Source organism: Heterodontus francisci, unplaced genomic scaffold (assembly GCF_036365525.1).
Source record: "Heterodontus francisci isolate sHetFra1 unplaced genomic scaffold, sHetFra1.hap1 HAP1_SCAFFOLD_567, whole genome shotgun sequence".
Lineage (NCBI taxonomy): Eukaryota > Metazoa > Chordata > Chondrichthyes > Heterodontiformes > Heterodontidae > Heterodontus > Heterodontus francisci.
The window spans coordinates 174,720-200,772 of record NW_027141328.1 but is presented as its reverse complement, the minus strand read 5'-3'; the positions used below and the strand labels follow the sequence as shown (position 1 = coordinate 200,772).

Here is a 26,053-nt window from a genome sequence, read left to right as displayed (position 1 = left end):
AGAGTGTGTTATAGAGAATAACAGATCCCAGAGTGTGTTATAGAGAATAACAGAACCCAGAGTGTGTTATAGAGAATAACAGAACCCAGAGTGTGTTCTAGAGAATAACAGAACCCAGAGTGTGTTATGGAGAATAACAGAACCCAGAGTGTGTTATAGAGAATAACAGAACCCAGAGTGTGTTCTAGAGAATAACAGAACCCAGAGTGTGTTATAGAGAATAACAGAACCCAGAGTGTGTTATAGAGAATAACAGAACCCAGAGTGTGTTATAGTGAATAACAGAACCCAGAGTGTGTTATAGTGAATAACAGAACCCAGAGTGTGTTCTAGAGAATAACAGAACCCAGAGTGTGTTATAGAGAATAACAGAACCCAGACTGTGTTATGGAGAATAACAGAACCCAGAGTGTGTTATAGAGAATAACTGAACCCAGAGTGTGTTCTAGAGAATAACAGAACCCAGAGTGTGTTATAGAGAATAACAGAACCCAGAGTGTGTTATAGAGAATAACAGAACCCAGAGTGTGTTATAGAGAATAACAGAACCCAGAGTGTGTTATAGAGAATAACAGATCCCAGAGTGTGTTATAGAGAATAACAGAACCCAGAGTGTGTTATAGAGAATAACAGAACCCAGAGTGTGTTCTAGAGAATAACAGAACCCAGAGTGTGTTATAGAGAATAACAGATCCCAGAGTGTGTTATAGAGAATAACAGAACCCAGAGTGTGTTATAGAGAATAACAGAACCAAGAGTGTGTTATAGAGAATAACAGAACCCAGAGTGTGTTATAGAGAATAACAGATCCCAGAGTGTGTTATAGAGAATAACAGAACCCAGAGTGTGTTATAGAGAATAACAGAACCCAGAGTGTGTTCTAGAGAATAACAGAACCCAGAGTGTGTTATGGAGAATAACAGAACCCAGAGTGTGTTATAGAGAATAACAGAACCCAGAGTGTGTTCTAGAGAATAACAGAACCCAGAGTGTGTTATAGAGAATAACAGAACCCAGAGTGTGTTATAGAGAATAACAGAACCCAGAGTGTGTTATAGTGAATAACAGAACCCAGAGTGTGTTATAGTGAATAACAGAACCCAGAGTGTGTTCTAGAGAATAACAGAACCCAGAGTGTGTTATAGAGAATAACAGAACCCAGACTGTGTTATGGAGAATAACAGAACCCAGAGTGTGTTATAGAGAATAACTGAACCCAGAGTTTGTTCTAGAGAATAACAGAACCCAGAGTGTGTTATAGAGAATAACAGAACCCAGAGTGTGTTATAGAGAATAACAGAACCCAGACTGTGTTATGGAGAATAACAGAACCCAGAGTGTGTTATAGAGAATAACAGAACCCAGAGTGTGTTATAGAGAATAACAGAACCCAGAGTGTGTTATGGAGAATAACAGAACCCAGAGTGTGTTATAGTGAATAACAGAACCCAGAGTGTGTTATGGAGAATAACAGATCCCAGAGTGTGTTATAGAGAATAACAGAACCCAGAGTGTGTTATAGAGAATAACAGAACCCAGAGTGTGTTCTAGAGAATAACAGAACCCAGAGTGTGTTATAGAGAATAACAGATCCCAGAGTGTGTTATAGAGAATAACAGAACCCAGAGTGTGTTATAGAGAATAACAGAACCCAGAGTGTGTTCTAGAGAATAACAGAACCCAGAGTGTGTTATAGAGAATAACAGAACCCAGAGTGTGTTCTAGAGAATAACAGAACCCAGAGTGTGTTATAGAGAATAACAGAACCCAGAGTGTGTTCTAGAGAATAACAGAACCCAGAGTGTGTTATAGAGAATAACAGATCCCAGAGTGTGTTATAGAGAATAACAGATCCCAGAGTGTGTTATAGAGAATAACAGAACCCAGAGTGTGTTCTAGAGAATAACAGAACCCAGAGTGTGTTATAGAGAATAACAGAACCCAGAGTGTGTTCTAGAGAATAACAGAACCCAGAGTGTGTTCTAGAGAATAACAGAACCCAGAGTGTGTTCTAGAGAATAACAGAACCCAGAGTGTGTTATAGAGAATAACAGATCCCAGAGTGTGTTGTAGAGAATAACAGAACCCAGAGTGTGTTCTAGAGAATAACAGAACCCAGAGTGTGTTATAGAGAATAACAGAACCCAGGGTGTGTTATAGAGAATAACAGAACCCAGAGTGTGTTATAGAGAATAACAGATCCCAGAGTGTGTTATAGAGAATAACAGAACCCAGAGTGTGTTCTAGAGAATAACAGAACCCAGAGTGTGTTATAGAGAATAACAGAACCCAGGGTGTGTTATAGAGAATAACAGAACCCAGAGTGTGTTATAGAGAATAACAGAACCCAGAGTGTGTTCTAGAGAATAACAGAACCCAGAGTGTGTTATGGAGAATAACAGAACCCAGAGTGTGTTATAGAGAATAACAGAACCCAGAGTGTGTTCTAGAGAATAACAGAACCCAGAGTGTGTTATAGAGAATAACAGAACCCAGAGTGTGTTATAGAGAATAACAGAACCCAGAGTGTGTTATAGTGAATAACAGAACCCAGAGTGTGTTATAGTGAATAACAGAACCCAGAGTGTGTTCTAGAGAATAACAGAACCCAGAGTGTGTTATAGAGAATAACAGAACCCAGACTGTGTTATGGAGAATAACAGAACCCAGAGTGTGTTATAGAGAATAACTGAACCCAGAGTGTGTTCTAGAGAATAACAGAACCCAGAGTGTGTTATAGAGAATAACAGAACCCAGAGTGTGTTATAGAGAATAACAGAACCCAGACTGTGTTATGGAGAATAACAGAACCCAGAGTGTGTTATAGAGAATAACAGAACCCAGAGTGTGTTATAGAGAATAACAGAACCCAGAGTGTGTTATGGAGAATAACAGAACCCAGAGTGTGTTATGGAGAATAAGAGAACCCAGAGTGTGTTATAGAGAGAATAACAGAACCCAAGGTGTGTTGTAGAGAATAACAGAACTCTCATGTTCAAATTTATCCCCTCCCTATCTCTGTAACCACCACCCCCCCGCACTCCAACCCCTACAACCGTCCGAGATCTCTGCACGCCTCCAATTCCGGCCTCTTCCCCCTCCCCCGATTCCCATCGCTCAGCCATTGGCGGCCCCGCATTTAGCTGCCTCCTGCTTCAGCTCTGGAATTCCCTCCCTAATCCTCTCCGCCTTTCTGTCTCTCTCTCTCTCCCTCTCTTCCTTAAAACAGCCCTCTTTGAGCAGGCGTTTGCCCCAAACGTCTCCTGTCTGGCCCGGAGCGCGATTGTCGTTGCTCAGGGGCCGCTGATCACCACTTGCTGCACTCACTGAATCCGTGGAGCATTGCCGCAGTCGGGATGGGACTACTTGCCAATATTGGGAACCAGGGAATAGCAAGCCTTCTCTGATTTCCGGATGCCCCTTTAACTGTGATGCTTGATACCCCACCAGGTCACCGGCAGGAGGACGAGGCCCTCTCGCAGGAGGAGGAGAGGCTGAGTGGCAGGCAGTCGCTCAGCTACGGCGGTTCCCGGTCCAGCCAAGTGGTGGCAAAACACCCAGACGTCCTCACGTCCCACGGATTTCCCCAGGACCTCCTTAACGACCTGAGCTCCGGAGCGGGGGCGCCCGAGACCTTGGGCCAGCGACTGTTCTCGCAGCAGACGACGCAGGAGGAGTCGGACCCCGAGGTGGGGCAAAGAGAGAGCGAGGAGGTCCAGTTCGGCATTCAGGCCTGGGCCCAACAAGGAGAGGAGGATTATGAATCGTCGGTGGAGGACCTCGTGAATTCCCAGGTAGTCGGTGATTTTGGTGGGTGGTGGGCGAAGGGCGGAGGGAAGAGGGGCCGACCTTTGAACTGGCCACAGAGTTCAAGGGTGAACCCCCCCCTCCCCCCCTACCCCCCGCCACCCCTGCAGAGCCACTTGCAAAAAAAAAAGCCTTAATTGACGGCCCCATCCACTTCCTCCATTCCCAGCCATCTGTGGACAACCTCTCCAGTTCCATTTCTCCTGCTCTTCGACTGCGAGAGGCGGCGCGGCCGTATCATTCCCTCTCTAAAGCAACCGGGTTCGCGATCGGCAGCGCGGGGCCTCGGCCGATTTGGCTGCCCACGCCGGAAGCCCGGCCCCCGCAAATCCCAATCCCGAGTCAATTGCGCCTCGGTCGCCGGACACAGCCTCGGGCTGCGCACAGCCCTGGGGTACCTGGGATCGCCCTGCTCTGTGTGTGTGTGCCGCAGTGCCGCCTTTGGCAGCGGAAAATGAGGAGGAGGTGCGGGGGGCGGTGGAGGGAGCTCTCCCCGGTGTCCCGGGGCCCATATTCTTCCCTCAACCAACGTCACTAAAAAAAAACAGATGATCTGGGTCGTTGTCGCATTGCTGTGTGTGGGATCTTGCTGTGCGCCGGTCGGCTGCCGCGTTTCCTGCATATCCAACAGTGACCGCGCGCTGGAAGTGTTTCACTGGCCGCGAGGCGCTTGGGGGCCTGCCGAAGAGGTGGCAGGCGCTAGAAGGATGCAAACTTCTCTCTCCATTGCAGACCAAACTGGACGTCGCCCAGAACCACTTGTCCGAACAGCCAGCACAGGAGTCCCAAGAGGCGCAGGGAGCTGACAAGACACAGCAGCAGCTGCCGGTGCAAGGTGAGGTTGAGGGCAGGGTGGGAGGTTGAGGTGGTGGGGGGGCATGGGAGGGGGAGGGTTTCACGGGTTGAGGGGGTGAGTTTGCGTCTCGGCATTGATTGGAGGGGAAATCATAACCGAGTTAACTCTGGCTCGATGCATTCCTGGAGAAGGTCTCACCGCATGAGATACAACCGCCCCACCTAGTCGAACAGCCCTAAACCCACTTCCACAACACTATCAATAAACAAATAACAAGGTCTCTTCATTTTATAGTCCCCCAGGATTAGTTCATGGGATGTGGGCGTCACTGGCAAAGCCAGAATTTATTGCCCATCCCTAATTGCCCCTTGAGAAGGTGGTGGTGAGCTGCCTTCTTGAACCGCTGCAGTCCATGTAGGGTAGGTACACCAACAGTGTTGTAGGAAGGGAGTTCCAGGATTTTGACCCAGCGACAGTGAAGGAACGGTGATATAGTTCCAAGTCAGGATGGTGTGTGACTTGGAGGGGAACTTGCTGGTGGTGGTGTTCCCATACGTCTGCTGCCCTTGTCCTTCTAGTTGGTAGAGGTCGTGGGTTTGGAAGGTGCTGTCGAAGGAGCCTTGGTGCATTGCTGCAGTGCATCTTGTAGGTGGTACACACTGCTGCCGCTGTGCGTCGGTGGTGGAGGGAGTGAATGTCTGTAGATGGGGTGCCAAACAAGCGGGCTGCTTTGTCCTGGATGATGTCGAGCTTCTTGAGTGTTGTTGGAGCTGCACCCATCCAGGCAAGTGGAGAGTATTCCATCACACTCCTGACTTGTGCCTTGTAGATGGTGGACAGGCTTTGGGGAGTCAGGAGGTGAGTTACTCGCTGCAGAATTCCCAGCCTCTGACCTGCTCTTGTAGCCACGGTATTTATATGGCTGGTCCAGTTCAGTTTCTGGTCAATGGTAGCCCCCAGGATGTTGATGGTGGGGGATTCAGCGATGGTAATGCCATTGAATGTCAAGGGGAGATGGTTAGATTCTCTCTTGTTGGAGATGGTCATTGCCTGGCACTTGTGTGGCGCGAATGTTACTTGCCACTTATCAGCCCAAGCCTGGATATTGTCCAGGTCTTGCTGCATTTCTACACGGGCTGCTTCAGTATCTGAGGAGTCACGAATGGTGCTGAACATTGTGCAATCATCAGCGAACATCCCCACTTCTGACCTTATGATTGAAGGAAGGTCATTGATGAAGCAGCTGAAGATGGTCGGGCCGAGGACACTACCCTGAGGAACTCCTGCAGTGATGTCCTGGAGCTCAGATGATTGACCTCCAACAACCACAATCCTGATGTATGCTAAACTATTGACATATTCAGTAGTATGTTAACTAGTATTAAAGCAACATCCTCCTTTCCTTGAAGAGAAAAATTACGTGAATTATAAGTTATGTAAAAAATGATATCGGATAATTGTGAACAGTATTAATGCATATTCTTCCGACAGTCACTTAGTCACTGGTTATTCTTGACCGTGGCTGTGATGGAACATCATAATGATTGAACGGCTCTTTACATTGACTCAGCGGATGCTCCTGACATTCAAAAGGAGGCCATTCGGCCCATCGTGTCTGCACCGGCTCTCCGAACGAGCAAATAGCCTTGTGCCACTCCCCCGCCTTCTCCCCGTAACCCTGCACATTCTTCCTTTTCATATAACTGTCTAATTCCCTTTTGAATGCTTCATTCGAACCTGCCTCCACCACGTTCTCAGGCAGTGCATTCCAGACCCTAACCACTCGCTGTGTGAAAAAGTTTCTCATCTCATGTCACTTTTGCTTCTCCTACCAACTACTTGAAATCCGTGCCCTCTCGTTCCCGATCCTTTCACGAGTTGGAACAGTTTCTCCCTATCCACTCTGTCCAGACCCCTCATGGTTTTGAGCACCTCTATCAAATCACCTCTCAGCCTTCCCTTCTCCACGGACGACAGTCCTGACTTCTCCAATCTATCTTCATAACTGAAACTCCTCATCCCCGGAACCATTCTCGGGAATCTTTTCTGTACTCTCTCCAATTGCCTCACGTCTTTACTCAAGTGTGGCGCCCAGAATTGGGTGCAATACTCCAGCTGAGGCTGAACGAGTGTCTTATACAAGTTCAACATAACTTCCATGTTCTTGTACTCTACGCCCCTATTAATAAAGCCCAGGATACTGTATGCTTTATTAACCGCTCTCTCAACCTGTCCTGCCACCTTTAATGAATGCACATATACACCCAGGTCCCTCTGCTCCGGCACCTTTCGAATTGTACCCTTTGTTTTATATTGTCTCTCCATGTTCTCCCTCCCAAAATGCCCGGGGACGGAATCTCTGGCAGTCTCTCTTGCGAGCTCTTTGCGTTTGTTCTGCCCGAACCGTCAACGTTGGGCCAACGTTGCACTTGTCTTCTAGTTCCACGCCTAATTTGTCCACTCGGACAGCTGACGGTGATAACTGCCGTCTTCTCGGGGTTGGGTCGCCTGCTGAATGCGTCGTCTCTCTCCTTGTGTTGATTCGACCTTCTGGTATCGGAGCAGAGTATAATGGTGCTACCTTTCTGAATTGCATTGTTTGGTGGAGCTACATCGATCCGTGTGTTGCTGAATGGGGCAAGTAATCCCATTTACTTCTGTCATGTCATCTGTTTTCTTTTTTGTTGAGCTGTGGCTTCTGACTGCTTCTTCGCTGCCAGACTTTCTACACAGTCTTGCCCACTGTCCCTTTCGCCCACACACCTTGCAGCTGTCTCGGAATGCAGCACAGTTATGTGGCTGATGCATTTCTGTATTTCCTACTTTTCCTTTCAATGGCTTTTCTTTCAGGAAAATCCAATGAGGGTCTACTGCGTCTGCAGCACTGGACCGCTATCACACCCTAAAGCTCTGCCACAAGGACACTCCGATCACGGAGCTCTTTTCCGGCGGGAAATCTCACGCAGCCACAATTCTAATCGACGTTTTGTTTGAAGCCCGCTTCCGCCGGGACACTGCTTTTCTGGTCGTCTACCCCTCCAACAAAATTCCCCTTTCTATCACTCACTCTCTCGGAGTGCCGACTTCCGAGGGTGATTTTCGAACCCGGTCCCAAATCTTGCTGCTGCCGCTTCTTCCGGACGTTTTCCGCGTTGTCTCAGGCTTTTATGTCTCCTCCACGCTGTCACGATGCCAAACACCGTTGCTAATGCTCTGTGTGTATCCACATTGCTGCCGCCATATTGTGTTATTGGCTCTGAACACAACGGTGCCAAACACTATAACAATGATTGGGTAAACTAAACGCAAGGTTGCTTATTGAAGGATGACAGGATTCCAGGAGACCTCATAGTACACGTCATACCTGCTGACCAGCACTGCTCCAGTGAGTTACATCACTTCCTGCGGTGATGTTGATTAAACTATTTACATATTTAGTGAGATGTTAATCAGCATCAATGCAATATCACAACAGGCGGTCTTAGTAAGGCACGGATATGTCAGAGGTCAGGTACGACGCCTCCAGACTCAACAATTCCCACATTCTCCTGCCTGTCCTCCCTCTTTCCCCACCTCCACCAACTAAACTCTGCTGCCCAACCCCCCATTCCCCCACCACCACCGTGTCCTAACTCGCACCAAGTCCCATTCACCCCACACTGTGCTCGCTGACCTACAACTGCCTCCCGGTCTGGCAACACCTCCATTTTAAAATTCTCACCCTCGTTTCCAAATCCCACCACGGCCACCTCACCCCCCTCCCTATCTCTGTAACCTCCTCCAGCCCCTACAACCCTCCGAGATCCGACCGCCTCTTCGCTGCCAGATTTTCTACACAGTCTTGCCCACATGCCGAGATCTCCGAGCTCCTCCAATTTCGCCCTTGCTTTAAGCTGCCTGGGCCCCCTAAGCTCTGGAATTTCCTCCCGAACCCTCTCCGCCTCTCAGACTCTCTCCTCCTTCAAGACACTGTGAAGCATTAAAGGTGCTATACAAATGCAATTTGTTGTTCTTGAAGCAGTTTTACGCTCTAGAAATGACAAAAGTTGGTGACAAAAGGACAGAGAATGTCCACTTTCTACACTCACTGAATCTCCAGAATACTGTTGAGGCCGGGGTCGGGGAGGGGTGTATGGACTATCATAGGGGTGTTAACAATGTGTATTTTCTGAACAATTTTGCTTTTTTGAAGATAAAATGTCGATTTTGCTCCCAATTTTACTGTCCACTAGTGCTACAGAGAGAGAGAGGAGAGCGGAAGAGAGGGGGAAGGACAGGACCGGGGGGAGGAGAAGCGAGGCGGAGATGGCGAGAGAGAGAGGAGAAGGGGATGGAGAGGGGTGGGGAAGATGGAGAGAGAGGGAGGATGAGGAGAGGGGAGGCGGAGATGGAGGGAGAGAGAGAGAGAGAGTAAGGAGTGGGGGGTGGGGGGGAGGCAGCGTGGAGGGGGAGGGGGGAAAGGAGAAGGGGAGGGACGGAGTCAGAGAGGGGGATGATGGTGAAAGAGAGGGAGGGGGAGATGGAGAGGGGGAGAAAGAGAGAGGGGAGGGAGGGGAGGCGGAGAGGGAGAGAAAGAGTGAGAGGGAGAGGGAAAGTGTGAGGGGAGCAGAACGGGAGCGGGACGCGCCGGGGGAGAGATTTGGTGGGAGGTCCGCCGTTGGCAACGAGCTGAAATACCGGTAACCAGGGAAACCACCCCTCCAACATCCCCGGCCTTCTCTGTTTTGCAGAAACCCCTGAGATGGAGGCGCATGGAACCCTGTCAGGCCAGCAGAGGGAGGATAAGGACCTCAAACAGGAGGAGGTGAGGCACAGCGAGAGCCAGTCGACCGGCACTGACAGTACTCGGCCCAGTCAACAAGCGGCCGAAACGCCAGGTACCTCCATGACTGACCGACTCCCCAAGGGCCTCTTTCCCAGCGAGGCTCCGGGACAGGCGGAGATGGAGGACGAAGGCTTGCGCGTGCTCTTTCAGGCGGGCACCCTGACGGCCGAGACCAGCCAATCGGGCATGTCGGTGCAGACGACAAAGATGGATGCGAGCCTTGACGATGTCAAACAGATACATGACAGAGCGAGGGAGCAGCTCATGAAGGAGCTGTGGGCCGAGTCGGGAGAGGAATATTATGAGTCGTCCGTGGAGGAGGTGGAGAAGTCCCAGGTAATTGGCGGCCAAGGGGAGGCGGGGGACAGATGTGTGGGGGGGGGGTGGGGGGGGGGGGAGGGGTGGCCTTTGAGCCGGCCGCAGAGTTCAAGGGTCACGCCCCGGGCCGCGCGCACAAAACCCCTTTCCGGAATATTCCCCCCCGCTCCCCATTGGAAGGAGGAGGAGGTGGGGGGAGGTGTTGGGGCGTTCTCCCCGGTGTCCTGGGGCCAACCCACACCACTAAAAAAAAAACAGATGATCTGGGTCATTATCACATTTCTGTGTGTGGGATCTTGCTCTGTGCAAATTGGCTGCTGCGTTTCTTGCCTGACAACGGTGACCCCACTCTGGAAGCATTTCATTGGCTGTGAGGCGCGTCAGGGTGTCCTGAGGAGGTGACAGGCGCTATTGAAATGCAAGCGTCTCTCTCAATTCCAGACCCAGTCGCAGGTCGGGCAGAACCACTTGTCCAATAAGACGGCAAAGCAGCGAGAGGCGCAGGGAGACGATGCGAAGCAGCAGCAGCTGCAGTTCCAAGGTGAGGTTGAGGGCAGGGTGGGAGGTTGAGGTGGGGGGAGGGAGCGGGAGGGGGAGGGGGTGGGTTTGCGTCTCGGCGTTGGTTGCAGGCGATATCATCGCCGAGGTATCTCTGGCTCGACGCATTCCTGGAGAAGGTCTCACCGCGTGAGTTGCAACGCCCCACCTAGTCGAATAGCCCTAACCCGACTTCCAAAACATTATTGATAAACAAATAACAAGGTCGCTTCATCTTAAAGTCCCCCAGGATTAGTTCATGGGATGTGGACGTCACTGACCAGTCCAGAATTTATTGCCCATCCCTAATTGCCCCTTGAGAAGGTGGTGGTGAGCTGCCTTCTTGAACCGCTGCAGTCCGTGTGGGGTAGGTACACCCACAGTGATGTTAGGAAGGGAGTTCCAGGATTTTGACCCAGCGACAGTGAAGGAACGGCCGATATAGTTCCAAGTCAGGATGGTGTGTGACTTGGAGGGGAACTTGCAGGTGGTGGTGTTCCCATGCATTTGCTGCCCTTGTCCTTCTAGTTGGTAGAGGTCGCGGGTTTGGAAGGTGCTTTCGAAGGAGCCTTGGTGCGTTGCTGCAGTGCATCTTGTAGATGGTACACACTGCTGCCAATGTGCGTCGGTGGTGGAGGGAGTGAATGTTTGTAGATGGGGTGCCAATCAAGCGGGCTGCTTTGTCCTGGATGGTGTCGAGCTTCTTGAGTGTTGTTGGAGCTGCACCCATCCAGGCAAGTGGAGAGTATTCCATCACACTCCTGACTTGTGCCTTGTAGATGGTGGACAGGCTTTGGGGAGTCAGGAGGTGAGTTACTCACCGCAGGATTCCCAGCCTCTGACCTGCTCTTGTCGCCACGGTATTTATATGGCTACTCCAGTTCAGTTTCTGGTCAGTGGTAAAATATGAACATACAAATTAGGAGCAGGAGTCGGCCACTCAGCCCATCGAGTCTGCTCCACCATTCAATAAGATCAGGGCTGATCTGATTGGAACCTGGACTCCACATTCCCACCTACCCCTCATAACCTCCCACCCCCTTACTTATCAAGAATCTATCTACCTCCGCCTTAAAAATATTCAAAGACTCTGCTTCCACCGCCTTTTGATGAAGGGAATTCCAAAGACTCACCACCCTCAGAGAGAAAAAAATTCTCCTCATCTCTGTCTTAAATGGGCGACCCCTTATTTTTAAACAGTGACCCCGAGTTCTAGATTGTCCCACAAGGGGAAACATCCTTTCCACATCCACCCTGTCAAGACCCCTCAGGATCTTATATGTTTCAATCAAGTCGCCTCTTACTCTTCTAAACTCCGGCGGATACAAGCCTAACCTGTCCAATCTTTCCTTGTAAGACAGCCCGCCCAATCCCGGTATTAGTCTAGTAAGCCTTCTCTGTACTGATTCCAACACATTTACATACTTCCTTAAATAAGGAGACCAGTACTGTATACAGTACTCCAGATGTGGTCTCACCTGTATAGCTGAAGCATAACCTCCCTACTTTTATATTCAATTCCCCTCACGGTAAACAATAACAAACATTCTGTGAGATTTCCTAATTACGTGCTGTAACTGCATACTAACCTTTTGCACGAGCACCGTCCCTTTGAAAGATCTGTCCAATTAGCCCCACCCTCTCCTCCACCTCCCCACCCCCACACCCCCCCACCTTATCTTTCCCCCACAGACTGGGAGGGGGGGGGGGGAAAAGCCAGAAGGAGCCCCGGGGGACTGAAACTGCGGGCGGGGGTAACGGAGGCAGATCCCTCTGCGTCTTTCCCCAGAACTCCTGGAGGACCTCCAGAAGGAGAATGACAACTTGCGGTCGCTCTGCATGACGCTGACTCGCGAGAAGACCCACCTCGCCCGGACGGTGCTGGAGATGCGGGACCAGGTGAAGAGGTGAGAGAGCTCGCTTCCCCCGCAAACCCCCCCCCCCCCCACCCGCCCCGGGCGGCCACCCCTCCCGGCGTCTACAACGGGGCGGAGCGCGCGCGGGCGACGGAACGTTCCGGATAAGGGTGGGAGGACAGTGGGAATTGGGGAATACGCCGAACCGCCCTTCACCACCGCGGAGCAGAGGCAGCTGACTGCACCGTGACAGGCGAATGTTTACATGCGGGATTTCCATTCCAAACGCCGCCAGCAGTGAAAAGGGCCAGGAGGAAGCTTGGTGGAAATGGAGGCGGCGATGTTGGCTCGTCGGTCGGGGGCGTGCCGCGGGCGTTCACCGGCCAGCCGAGCAGATTGCCCAGCGCACCGCGCGGTCGTGTCGCAGACCTTGGTCTCACATTCCTTCATCTCTGCCCTCTCCTTCCCCACCTGCAGCACCAGCCAGGAGAACTTGACACTTAAGCTCCACCTAGAAGCACTCCGCGAGGACAAGAGGCGCAGTACGGACAGAGGAGCGATCGTCCGTCACTTCCAGGACATGACGGCTGCGGAGACAGCACAGATCGCAGAGCAAGAGGTGGGGAAATTAATCGAGGAGTTCGGGGGGTTTGTATATAGAATAACAGATTCCCGGGAGTGAGTTACAGACTGGAATCTAATCGAGGGGTTCGGGTGGTTTATATATCGAATAACAGATACCCGGGAGTGAGTTACAGACTGGAATCTAATCGAGGGGTTCGGGTGGTTTATATATCGAATAACAGATACCCGGGAGTGAGTTACAGACTGGAATCTAATCGAGGGGTTCGGGTGGTTTATATATCGAATAACAGATACCCGGGAGTGAGTTACAGACTGGAATCTAATCGAGGGGCTCTGGGGGGTTATATATAGAATAACAGATACCCAGGAGTGTTACAGACTGGAATCTAATCGAGGGGTTCGGGGAGTTTATATATAGAATAACAGACACCCGGGAGTGAGTTACAGACTGGAATCTAATCGAGGGGTTCGGGTGGTTTATATATCGAATAACAGATTCCCGGGAGTGATTGTTGATTTGTTTTTTTAATCATGATTCAGGCCACTGTTGCGAAAGCCCAACTGTTCGCACTGACGGAGAAATTTAATCGCGTCCAACAAGACAACCAGGTGATGGCCGATGAGATTCACCACTTCCGTGAGGAAATTGGACGTCTCCGCCAGTGTCCGACGCGGGTGAGAGACTGGTCTCTGCTGCCCCCCCCCCCCCCAACCACGCACCCGGCAAAAAAAATTAATCCTTCTCCCCTCGCTGCCCGCTCCCTCCGGGCCCCGCCTGGCCCTCCGCCGCTCAGCGGCTGCGTCACTGCGCCAGCTGTTTGGCTGCAGGAGCCGTCGCGGCCGCTCCCAGCCACCCCACACACAGCATCCATTATAGTGGTGAGGAGGGGGAGGGGGGGTGGGGAACAAGGCGGTGGGGGGCGTTACCCGGGTTACTTTTAAGTCACTGGGAAACCAGGTTGATTGACACCCCTCCCTTCCCCAACCCCAAGGCACTGAGGCTAATGGTTCCCCCGCCTTGCCTCCCCCATCTACGCTCCCCCAACCCAGACAGACAGTCAGACCACCAGTGGACTGGTAACGTGTCTGAATGCAACGTCTCCTGGATGGCTTTCACAAGAAGATTCTTCCTTCAGGGAGGCTTCAGTAACCTGCACAGACATTCCCCACTTTAAACTCCATCCACTACCCGATGCTAACTCGCTGCTGCCTCTCCACCCCTTCCCCCACATCCCGGGCCATCACTCCTCCTCAGGTCTCCTGCGCCCAAATATGGTCAGTGGAATGTGCAGGGGTCGGAGGTCGAGCCGCTGTGCGAGCTGACATGTTCCATTCTGTTCCGTCGTCTCTCTCTCTCTCTTCTCCTTCCTCTCCACCCTGTCATCCCAAGGGAAGAGCCGCTGTGTCGGTGTTAACCCTTCGCGCGCCTTGGGAGATCTGTAACATCAGAGTGTTGCCGTGAGGAGTGTGGGGAAAATCAGAGTGTTACAGTGAGGGGTGAGGGATATATTAGGGTGTTACAGTGAGGGGTGTGGGATATATCAGAGTGTTACAGTGAGGGGTGTGGGATATATCCGAGTGTTACAGTGAGGGGTGAGGGATATATCAGAGCGTTACAGTGAGGGGTGAGGGATATATCAGAGTGTTACAGTGAGGGGTGTGGCATATATCAGAGTGTTACAGTGAGGGGTGAGGGATATATCAGAGTGTTACAGTGAGGGGTGAGGGATATATCAGAGTGTTACAGTGAGGGGTGTGGCATATATCAGAGTGTTACAGTGAGGGGTGAGGGATATATCAGAGTGTTACAGTGAGGGGTGAGGGATATATCAGAGTGTTACAGTGAGGGGTGTGGCATATATCAGTGTGTTACAGTGAGGAGTGTGGGATATGTCAGAGTGTTACAGTGAGGAGTGTGGGATATATCAGAGTGTTACAGTGAGGGGTGTGGGATATGTCAGTGTGTTACAATGAGGGGTGTGGGATATGTCAGAGTGTTACAGTGAGGGGTGTGGGATATATCAGAGTGTTACAGTGAAGGGTGTGGTATATATCTGAGTGTTACAGTGAGGGGTGTGGGATATGTCAGTGTGTTACAATGAGGGGTGTGGGATATGTCAGAGTGTTACAGTGAGGGGTGTGGGATATATCAGAGTGTTACAGTGAGGGGTGTGGGATATGTCAGAGTGTTACAGTGAGGGGTGTGGGATATATCAGAGTGTGACAGTGAGGAGTGTGGGACATATCAGAGTGTTACAGTGAGGAGTGTGGGATATATCAGAGTGTTACAATGAGAGGTGTGGGATATATCAGTGTGTTACAGTGAGGGGTGTGGGATATATCAGAGTGTTACAGTGAGGGGTGTGGGATATATCAGAGTGTTACAGTGAGGGGTGTGGGACATATCAGAGTGTTACAGTGAGGAGTGTGGGATATATCAGAGTGTTACAATGAGAGGTGTGGGATATATCAGTGTGTTACAGTGAGGGGTGTGGGATATATCAGAGTGTTACAGTGAGGGGTGTGGGATATATCAGAGTGTTACAGTGAGGGGTGTGGGATATATCAGAATGTTACAGTGAGGGGTGTGGGATATATCAGAGTGTTACAGTGAGGGGTGTGGGATATATCAGAGCGTTACAGTGAGGGGTGTGGGATATATCAGGGTGTTACAGTGAGGGGTGTGGGGTATATCAGACTGTTACAGTGAGGAGTGTGGGATATTTCAGTGTGTTACAGTGAGGAGTGTGGGATATATCAGAATGTTCCAGTGAGGGGTGTGGGATATATCAGAGTGTTACAGTGAGGGGTGTGGGATATATCAGAGCGTTACAGTGAGGGGTGTGGGATATATCAGGGTGTTACAGTGAGGGGTGTGGGATATATCAGAGTGTTACAATGAGGGGTGTGGGATATATCAGACTGTTACAGTGAGGGGTGCGGGATATATCAGAGTGTTACAGTGAGGGGTGTGGGATATATCAGAGCGTTACAGTGAGGGGTGTGGGATATATCAGGGTGTTACAGTGAGGGGTGTGGGGTATATCAGACTGTTACAGTGAGGGGTGTGGGATATTTCAGTTTGTTACAGTGAGGAGTGTGGGATATATCAGAATGTTCCAGTGAGGGGTGTGGGATATATCAGAGTGTTACAGTGAGGGGTGTGGGATATATCAGAGTGTTGCAGTGAATGTTGTGGGATATATCAGAGTGTTACAGTGAGGGGTGCGGGATATATCAGAGTGTTACAGTGAGGGGTGTGGGATAGATCAGGTGTTACAGTGAGGAGTGTGAGATATGTCAGAGTGTTACAGTGAGGGGTGTGGTATATATCAGAGTGTTACAGTGAGGGGTGCGGGATATATCAGAGTGTGACAGTGAGGGGTGTGGGATATATCAGTGTGTTACAGTGAGGGGTGTGGTATATATCAGAGTGTTACAGTGAGGGGTGTGGGATATATCAGAGTGTGACAGTGAGGGGTGTGGGATATATCTGAGCGTTACAGCGAGGGGTGAGGGATATATCAGAGTGTTACAGTGAGGGGTGTGGAATATATCAGAGTGTTACAGTGAGGGGTGCGGTATATATCAGAGTGTTACAGTGAGGGGTGCGGGATATATCAGAGTGTCACAGTGAGGGGTGTGGGATATATCAGAATGTTACAGTGAGGGGTGTGGGATATATCAGAGTGTTACAGTGAGGGGTGTGGGATATATCAGGGTGTTGCAGTGAGGGTTGTGGGATATATCAGAGTGTTACAGTGAGGGGTGTGGTTTATATCAGAGTGTTGCAGTGAGGGGTGTGGGATATATCAGAGTGTTACAGTGAGGGGTGTGGGATATATCAGAGTGTTACAGTGAGGGGTTTGGGATATATCAGAGTTTTACCGTGAGGGGTTGTGGGGTATATCAGAGTGTTACAGTGAGGGGTTTGGGATATATCAGAGTTTTACCGTGAGGGGGTGTGGGATATATCAGAGTGTTACAGTGAGGGGTGTTGGATATATCAGAGTGTTACAGTGAGGGGTGTGGGTTATATCAGAGTGTTACAGTGAGGGGGTGTGGGATATATCAGAGTGTTACAGTGAGGGGTGTGGGACATATCAGAGTGTTACAGTGAGGGGTGTGGGATATATCAGAGTGTTACAGTGAGGGGTGTGGGATATATCAGAGTGTTACAGTGAGGGGTGTGAGATATATTAGTGTTACAGTGAGGGGTGTGGGATATATCAGAGTGTTACAGTGAGGGGTGTGGGATATATCAGAGTGTTACAGTGAGGGGTGTTGGATATATCAGAGTGTTGCAGTGAGGGGTGTGGTCTTTCTTCGACTTACTCATCCTTTTACATTGCAGTGCCTGTCCCTTTAAGTTGCTGCCCATGTTTCATTCTCGTTTGCTGAATAATGAAATTGCATGCTGGACATATGAAGTCATTTCTTGCAACAGGCCCCTGCTGAGGTCATTCTGCCCCACTGTTTGTTGGAAGGTCCTATTTAGGGAACGTAGTGAGGAGAGTCGGCCTCACCAGTTCCAGGGGACGAGCTCCGAGCCAGAGCTGATTCACATTGTGGGCTTGGGCTATTTCCATTTGTCAGCCTGATCCCTTCCGCAACCTCCACCCACCACCTCCCCTCCGCCTTTCCCCCTCCTCCCTCTCAGGCACTGATACGGGCTTCCCAGGCGCCGGCTCGTGAGGTCGGATATTCAACTGCCGTAGGCGTCACAACCGACCGATTCTCCTTGCCTCACCCTTGCGCCCCCTCGCACGGGGCGGGGTTGTGCGGGGGTGGGGGGGGGGGGTGGGCGCGGACGGCAGACAGAGCACAGGGGTGGCCCCCCACACAACACACCTTGCGCCCCGACCCCTGAACATCACGAGGCTAATCGGGCGCCCTTGACTGAATCAGGGAGGTGGAGTGGATGAGGGAGATTGGATCAGAGAGAGAGGACAATAATGAGTCAGTGGATCGCGGTGGGGAAATCACAGGGAGCAGATCACAGAGAGAGATCACAGTGCATCACAGAGAGAGGGAGAGGAAGAGGGGATCATAGAGAAGAGAGGCAGGCTGCATCAGCGAGCGTGCTGATTACAATGCCTAAACTCCCTGACAGACAGTCACACGGCGAACAATGTCCAGACCGTGACAGAGCTGAAACCGAGCGTGTCACTGTGCAGATCGGAGCGGCCACTCTCACAGATTGCTTTCACTTCTTGTGGGGCTCGGGAGGGGTTCGTCACTCGTCAGCAGGGTCAGGCCACAGCCGTCAGGCGGAAAGGTGGGGGAATTCCATAAAAGGAAATGTCTGCTAATCGTCAGTTCATCACGATGACAACATCCCAGCCAAACAAAGAGACCCAAATCCGGGGACTGGATTAGCAGCAGGGCTGACAGTGATCGGTGTGGGATATGTCAGTGTTACAGTGAGGGGTGTGGGATATGTCAGAGTGTTACAGTAATCGGTGTGGGATATATCAGAGTGTTACAGTGAGGGGTGTGGGATATATCAGAGTGTTACAGTGAGGGGTGTGGGATATATCAGAGTGTTACAGTAATCGGTGTGGGATATATCAGAGTGTTACAGTGAGGGGTGTGGGATATATCAGAGTGTTACAGTGAGGGGTGTGGGATATATCAGAGTGTTACAGTAATCGGTGTGGGATATATCAGTGTTACAGTGAGGGGTGTGGGATATATCAGAGTGTTACAGTAATCGGTGTGGGATATATCAGTGTTACAGTGAGGGGTGTGGGATATATCAGAGTGTTACAGTAATCGGTGTGGGATATATCAGTGTGTTACAGTGAGGGGTGTGGGATATGTCAGTGTTACAGTGAGGGGTGTGGGATATATCAGAGTGTTACAGTGAGGGGTGTGGTATATATCAGAGTGTTATAGTGAGGGGTGTGGGATATATCAGAGTGTTACAGTAATCGGTGTGGGATATGTCAGTGTTACAGTGAGGGGTGTGGTATATATCAGAGTGTTATAGTGAGGGGTGTGGGATATATCAGAGTGTTACAGTAATCGGTGTGGGATATATCAGTGTTACAGTGAGGGGTGTGGGATATATCAGAGTGTTACAGTAATCGGTGTGAGATATATCAGTGTTACAGTGAGGGGTGTGGGATATATCAGAGTGTTACAGTGAGGGGTGTGGGATATGTCAGTGTTACAGTGAGGGGTGTGGGATATATCAGAGCGTTATAGTGAGGGGTGTGGGATATATCAGAGTGTTACAGTGAGGGGTGTGGGATATATCAGAGTGTTATAGTGAGGGGTGTGGGATATATCAGAGTGTTACAGTGAGGGGTGTGGGATATATCAGAGTGTTCCAGTGAGGGGTGTGGGATATATCAGAGTGTTACAGTGATCGGTGTGGGATATATCAGAGTGTTACAAGGAGGGGTGTGGGATATGTCAGAGTGTTACAGTGAGGGGTGTGGGATATATCAGAGTGTTACAGTAATCGGTGTGGGATATGTCAGTGTTACAGTGAGGGGTGAGGGATATATCAGAGTGTTACAGTAATCGGTGTGGGATATGTCAGTGTGTTACAGTGAGGGGTGCGGGATAGAACTGTGTTACAGTGAGGGGTGTGGGATATATCAGAGTGTTACAGTGAGGGGTGAGGGATATATCAGAGTGATATAGTGAGGGGTGTGGGATATGTCAGAGAATTACAGTGAGGAGTGTGGGATATATCAGAGTGTTACAGTGAGGGGTGTGGGATATATCAGAGTGTTACAGTAATCGGTGTGGGATATGTCAGTGTGACAGTGAGGGGTGAGGGATATATCAGAGTGATATAGTGAGGGGTGTGGGATATGTCAGAGAATTACAGTGAGGGGTGTGGGATATATCAGTTTGTCAGAGTGAGGGATGAGGGAGATGTCAGAGTGTGACAGTGAGGAGTGTGGGATATGTCAGAGTGTTACAGTGAGGGGTGAGGGATATACCAGTGTCAGAATGAGGGGTCTGTGATATATCAGAGTGTGACAGTGAGGGGTGTGGGTTATATCAATGTTACAGTGAGGGGTGTGGGAGATGTCAGAGTGTTTCAGTGAGGGGTGTGGGATATATCAGAGTGTTACAGTGAGGCGTGTGGGGTATATCAGAGTGCTACAGTGAGGGGCGTGGGATATATCACAGTGATACAATGAGGGGTGTGGGATATATCAGTCTTACGGTGAGGGGTGTGGGATATATCAGAGTGTTACAGTGAAGGGTGTGGAATATGTCAGAGTTTTACAGTGAGGGGTGAGGGATATTCCAGTGTTAGAATGAGGGGTATGTGATGTATCAGAGTGTTACAGTGAGGGGTGGGGGATATGTCAGAGTTTTACAGTGAGGCGTGAGGGATATATCAGTGTCAGAGTGAGGCGTGTGGGATATATCAGTGTTGCAGTGAGGGGAGTGGGATAGATCAGAGTGTTGCAGTGATGGGTGCAGGATATATCAGAGTGTTACATTGAGGGGTGTGGGATATATCAGAGTGTTACAGTGAGGGGTGTGGGATATATCAGAGTGTTACAGTGAGGAGTGTGGGATATATCAGAGTGTTACAGTAATCGGTGTGGGATATGTCAGTGTGACAGTGAGGGGTGTGGGATATATCAGAGTGTTACAGTGATCGGTGTGGGATATATCAGAGTGTTACAGTGAGGGGTGTGGGATATATCAGAGTGTCACAGTGAGGGGTGTAGGATATATCAGTGTGTTACAGTGATCGGTGTGGGATATATCAGAGTGTTACAGTGAGGGGTGTGGGATATATCAGAGTGTTACAGTGATCGGTGTGGGATATATCAGAGTGTCACAGTGAGGGGTGTGGGATATATCAGAGTGTTACAGTAATCGGTGTGGGATATATCAGAGTGTTACAGTAATCGGTGTGGGATATGTCAGTGTGACAGTGAGGGGTGAGGGATATATCAGAGTGTTACAGTAATCGGTGTGGGATATGTCAGTGTGACAGTGAGGGGTGTGGGATATATCAGAGTGTTACAGTGATCGGTGTGGGATATATCAGAGTGTTACAGTGAGGGGTGTGGGATATATCAGAGTGTCACAGTAATCGGTGTGGGATATATCAGAGTGTTACAGTGATCGGTGTGGGATATATCAGAGTGTTACAGTGATCGGTGTGGGATATATCAGAGTGTTACAGTGAGGGTTGTGGGATATATCAGAGTGTTACAGTGATCGGTGTGGGATATATCAGAGTGTTACAGTGATCGGTGTGGGATATATCAGAGTGTTACAGTGAGGGGTGTGGGATATATCAGAGTGTTACAGTGATCGGTGTGGGATATATCAGAGTGTTACAGTGAGGGGTGTGGGATATATCAGAGTGTTACAGTGATCGGTGTGGGATATATCAGAGTGTTACAGTGAGGGGTGTGGGATATATCAGAGTGTTACAGTGATCGGTGTGGGATATATCAGAGTGTTACAGTGAGGGGTGTGGGATATATCAGAGTGTTACAGTGATCGGTGTGGGATATATCAGAGTGTTACAGTGATCGGTGTGGGATATATCAGAGTGTTACAGTGAGGGGTGTGGGATATATCAGAGTGTTACAGTGATCGGTGTGGGATATATCAGAGTGTTACAGTGAGGGGTGTGGGATATATCAGAGTGTTACAGTGATCGGTGTGGGATATATCAGAGTGTTACAGTGAGGGTTGTGGGATATATCAGAGTGTTACAGTGATCGGTGTGGGATATATCAGAGTGTTACAGTGAGGGGTGTGGGATATATCAGATTGTTACAGTGAGGGGTGTGGGATATATCAGAGTGTTACAGTGAGGGGTGAGGGATATATCAGAGTGTTACAGTAATCGGTGTGGGATATGTCAGTGTGACAGTGAGGGGTGTGGGATATATCAGAGTGTTACAGTGATCGGTGTGGGATATATCAGAGTGTTACAGTGAGGGGTGTGGGATATATCAGATTGTTACAGTGAGGGGTGTGGGATATATCAGAGTGTTACAGTGAGGGGTGAGGGGTATATCAGAGTGTTACAGTAATCGGTGTGGGATATGTCAGTGTTACAGTGAGGGGTGTGGGATATATCAGAGTGTTACAGTGATCGGTGTGGGATATATCAGAGTGTTACAGTGAGGGGTGTGGGATATATCAGAGTGTTACAGTAATCGGTGTGGGATATGTCAGTGTTACAGTGAGGGGTGTGGGATATATCAGAGTGTTACAGTCATCGGTGTGGGATATATCAGAGTGTTACAGTGAGGGGTGTGGGATATATCAGAGTGTTACAGTAATCGGTGTGGGATATGTCAGTGTTACAGTGAGGGGTGTGGGATATATCAGAGTGTTACAGTGATCGGTGTGGGATATATCAGAGTGTTACAGTGAGGGGTGTGGGATATATCAGAGTGTTACAGTGATCGGTGTGGGATATATCAGAGTGTTACAGTGAGGGGTGTGGGATATATCAGAGTGTTACAGTAATCGGTGTGGGATATGTCAGTGTTACAGTGAGGGGTGTGGGATATATCAGAGTGTTACAGTGATCGGTGTGGGATATATCAGAGTGTTACAGTGATCGGTGTGGGATATATCAGAGTGTTACAGTGAGGGGTGTGGGATATATCAGAGTGTTACAGTAATCGGTGTGGGATATGTCAGTGTTACAGTGAGGGGTGAGGGATATATCAGAGTGTTACAGTAATCGGTGTGGGATATGTCAGTGTGACAGTGAGGGGTGTGGGATATATCAGAGTGTTACAGTGAGGGGTGAGGGATATATCAGAGTGTTACAGTGAGGGGTGTGGCATATATCAGAGTGTTACAGTGATCGGTGTGGGATATATCAGAGTGTTACAGTGAGGGGTGTGGGGTATATCAGAGTGTTACAGTGAGGAGTGTGGGATATATCAGATTGTTACAGTGAGGGGTGTGGGATATATCAGAGTGTTACAGTGAGGGGTGAGGGATATATCAGAGTGTTACAGTGAGGAGTGTGGGATATATCAGAGTGTTACAGTGAGGGGTGAGGGATATATCACAGTGTTACAGTGAGGGGTGTGGGATATATCAGAGTGTTACAGTGAGGAGTGTGGGATATATCAGATTGTTACAGTGATCGGTGTGGGATATATCAGAGTGTTACAGTGAGGGGTGAGGGATATATCAGAGTGTTACAGTGATCGGTGTGGGATATATCAGATTGTTACAGTGAGGGGTGTGGGATATATCAGAGTGTTACAGTGAGGGGTGAGGGATATATCAGAGTGTTACAGTGAGGAGTGTGGGATATATCAGATTGTTACAGTGAGGGGTGTGGGATATATCAGAGTGTTACAGTGAGGGGTGAGGGATATATCAGAGTGTTACAGTGAGGGGTGTGTGATATATCAGAGTGTTACATTGAGAGGTGTGGGATATATCAGATTGTTACAGTGAGGGGTGTGGGATATATCAGAGTGTGATAGTGAGGGGTGTGGGATAGATCAGAGTGTTACAGCGAGGGGTGTGGGATATATCAGAGTGTTGCAGTGATCGGTGTGGGATATGTCAGTGTGACAGTGAGGGGTGTGGGATATGTCAGTGTTACAGTGAGGGGTGAGGGATATATCAGAGTGTTACAGTAATCGGTGTGGGATATGTCAGTGTGACAGTGAGGGGTGTGGGATATGTCAGTGTTACAGTGAGGGGTGAGGGATATATCAGAGTGTTACAGTGAGGGGTGAGGGATATTTCAGAGTGTGACAGTGAGGGGTGTGGGATATATCAGAGTGTTACAGTGAGGGGTGTGGGATATGTCAGTGTTCCAGTGAGGGGTGAGGGATATATCAGAGTGTGACAGTGATCGGTGTGCGATATGTCAGTGTGACAGTGAGGGGTGTGGGATATGTCAGTGTTACAGTGAGGGGTGTGGGATATATCAGAGTGTTACAGTGAGGGGTGTGGGATATATCAGAGTGTTACAGTGAGGGGTGAGGGATATATCAGAGTGTTACAGTGAGGGGTGTGGGATATATCAGAGTGTTCCAGCGAGGGGTGTGGGATATATCAGAGTGTGACAGTGATCGGTGTGCGATATGTCAGTGTGACAGTGAGGGGTGTGGGATATGTCAGTGTTACAGTGAGGGGTGTGGGATATATCAGAGTGTTACAGTGAGGGGTGTGGGATATGTCAGTGTTATAGTGAGGGGTGTGGGATATATCAGAGTGTTACAGTGATCGGTGTGGGATATGTCAGTGTTATCGTGAGGGGTGTGGGATATATCAGAGTGTTACAGTGATCGCTGTGGGATAGGTCAGTGTGACAGGGAGGGGTGTGGGATATGTCAGTGTCACAGTGAGGGCTGAGGGATATATCAGAGTGTTACAGCGAGGGGTGTGGGATATATCAGAGTGTTACAGTGAGGGGTGTGGGATATATCAGAGTGTTACAGTGATCGGTGTGCGATATGTCTGTTATAGTGAGGGGTGTGGGATATATCAGAGTGTTACAGTGATCGGTGTGGGATATATCAGAGTGTTACTGTGAGGGGTGTGGGATATATCAGAGTGTTGCAGTGAGGGGTGTGGGATATATCAGAGTGTTACAGTGAGGAGTGTGGGATATATCAGAGTGTTACAGTGAGGGGTGTGGGATATATCAGAGTGTTACAGTAATCGGTGTGGGGTATGTCAGTGCCACAGTGAGGGGTGTGGGATATATCAGATTGTTAGAGTGAGGGGTGCGGGATATATCAGAGTGTTATAGTAATCGGTGTGGGGTATGTCAGTGCCACAGTGAGGGGTGCGGGATATATCAGAGTGTTACAGTGAGTGGTGTGGGATATGTCAGTGTTACAGTGAGGGGTGTGGGATATATCAGATTGTTAGAGTGAGGGGTGTGGGATATATCAGAGTGTTACAGTAATCGGTGTGGGGTATGTCAGTGCCACAGTGAGGGGTGTGGGATATATCAGAGTGTTACAGTGAGGGGTGTGGGATATGTCAGTGTTACAATGAGGGGTGTGGGATATGTCAGTGTTCCAGCGAGGGGTCTGGGATATGTCAGAGTGTGACAGTGAGGGGTGTGGGATATGTCAGAGCGTTACAGCGAAGGGTGTGAGATATGTCAGAGTGTGACAGTGAGGGGTGTGGGATATGTCAGAGTGCAAGAGTGAGGGGTGTGGGATACATCACTCTTACAGTCAGGGGTGTGGGATATATCAGTGTAAAGTGAGGGGTGTGGGATATGTCAGAGTGTTAGAGTGAGGGGTGTGGGATATATCAGAGTGTGACAGTGAGCGGTGTGGGATATGTAAGAGTGTTACAGTGAGGGGTGTGGGATAGATCAGAATGTTACAGTGAGGGGTGTGGGATATATCGGAGTGTTACAGTGAAGGGTGTGGGATATATGAGTGTTACGTTGAGGGGTGTGGGATATATCAGAGTGATATAGTGAGGGGTGTGTGACATGCCAGAGTGTTACAGTGAGTGGTGTGTGATATATCAGTGATACAGTGAGGGGTGTGGGATATGTCAGAGAATTACAGTGAGGAGTGTGGGATATATCAGAGTGTTACAGTGAGGGGACTTGGTTACATCAGTGTTACAGTGAGGGGTGTGGGAGATGTCAGAGTGTGACAGTGAGGAGTGTGGGATATATCAGCGTGTCACAGTGAGGGGTGTGGGATATGTCAGAGTGTTACAGTGAGGCGTGTGGGGTATATCAGAGTGCTACAGTGAGGGGCGTGGGATATATCAATATTACAGTGAGGGGTGTGGGAGATGTCAGAGTGTTACAGTGAGGGGTGTGGGATATATCAGAGTGTTACAGTGAGGCGTGTGGGGTAGATCAGAGTGCTACAGTGAGGGGCGTGGGATATATCACAGTGATACAGTGAGGGGTGTGGGATATATCAGTCTTACGGTGAGGGGTGTGGGATATATCAGTGTTAGAATGAGGGGTATGTGATATATCAGAGTGTTACAGTGAGGGGTGGGGGATATGTCAGAGTTTTACAGTGAGGCGTGAGGGATATATCAGTGTCAGAGTGAGGCGTGTGGGATATATCAGTGTTACAGTGAGGGGTGTGGGGTATATCAGAGTGTTACAGTGAGGGGTGCAGGATATATCAGAGTGTTACATTGAGGGGTGTGGGATATCTCAGAGTGTGACAGTGAGGGGTGTGTGATATATTAGAGTGATACAGTGAGGGGTGTGGGATAGAACAGTGTTACAGTGAGGGGTGTGGAATATATCAGAGAGTTACAGCGAGGGGTGTAGGATATATCAATGTGATACATTGAGGGGTGTGGGATAATTCAGAGTGTTACAGTGAGGGATGTGGGATATATCGG

At 49.6% G+C, this 26,053-nt stretch overlaps 1 protein-coding gene across 1 annotated transcript in view; it reads left to right on the top strand.

Moving 5' to 3' along the window:
* Nucleotides 1-26,053, top strand: part of LOC137362792 (mediator of RNA polymerase II transcription subunit 15-like) — a 746,543-nt gene that overhangs the window by 658,529 nt on the left and 61,961 nt on the right. Inside the window, exons 3-9 of the mRNA XM_068027037.1 lie at nucleotides 3,451-3,794; nucleotides 4,540-4,642; nucleotides 9,334-9,764; nucleotides 10,188-10,287; nucleotides 12,073-12,190; nucleotides 12,617-12,758; nucleotides 13,265-13,399. Of these exons, the coding sequence (XP_067883138.1) occupies nucleotides 3,451-3,794; nucleotides 4,540-4,642; nucleotides 9,334-9,764; nucleotides 10,188-10,287; nucleotides 12,073-12,190; nucleotides 12,617-12,758; nucleotides 13,265-13,399 (1,373 nt within the window). The remainder of the gene's footprint in view (nucleotides 1-3,450; nucleotides 3,795-4,539; nucleotides 4,643-9,333; nucleotides 9,765-10,187; nucleotides 10,288-12,072; nucleotides 12,191-12,616; nucleotides 12,759-13,264; nucleotides 13,400-26,053) is intronic.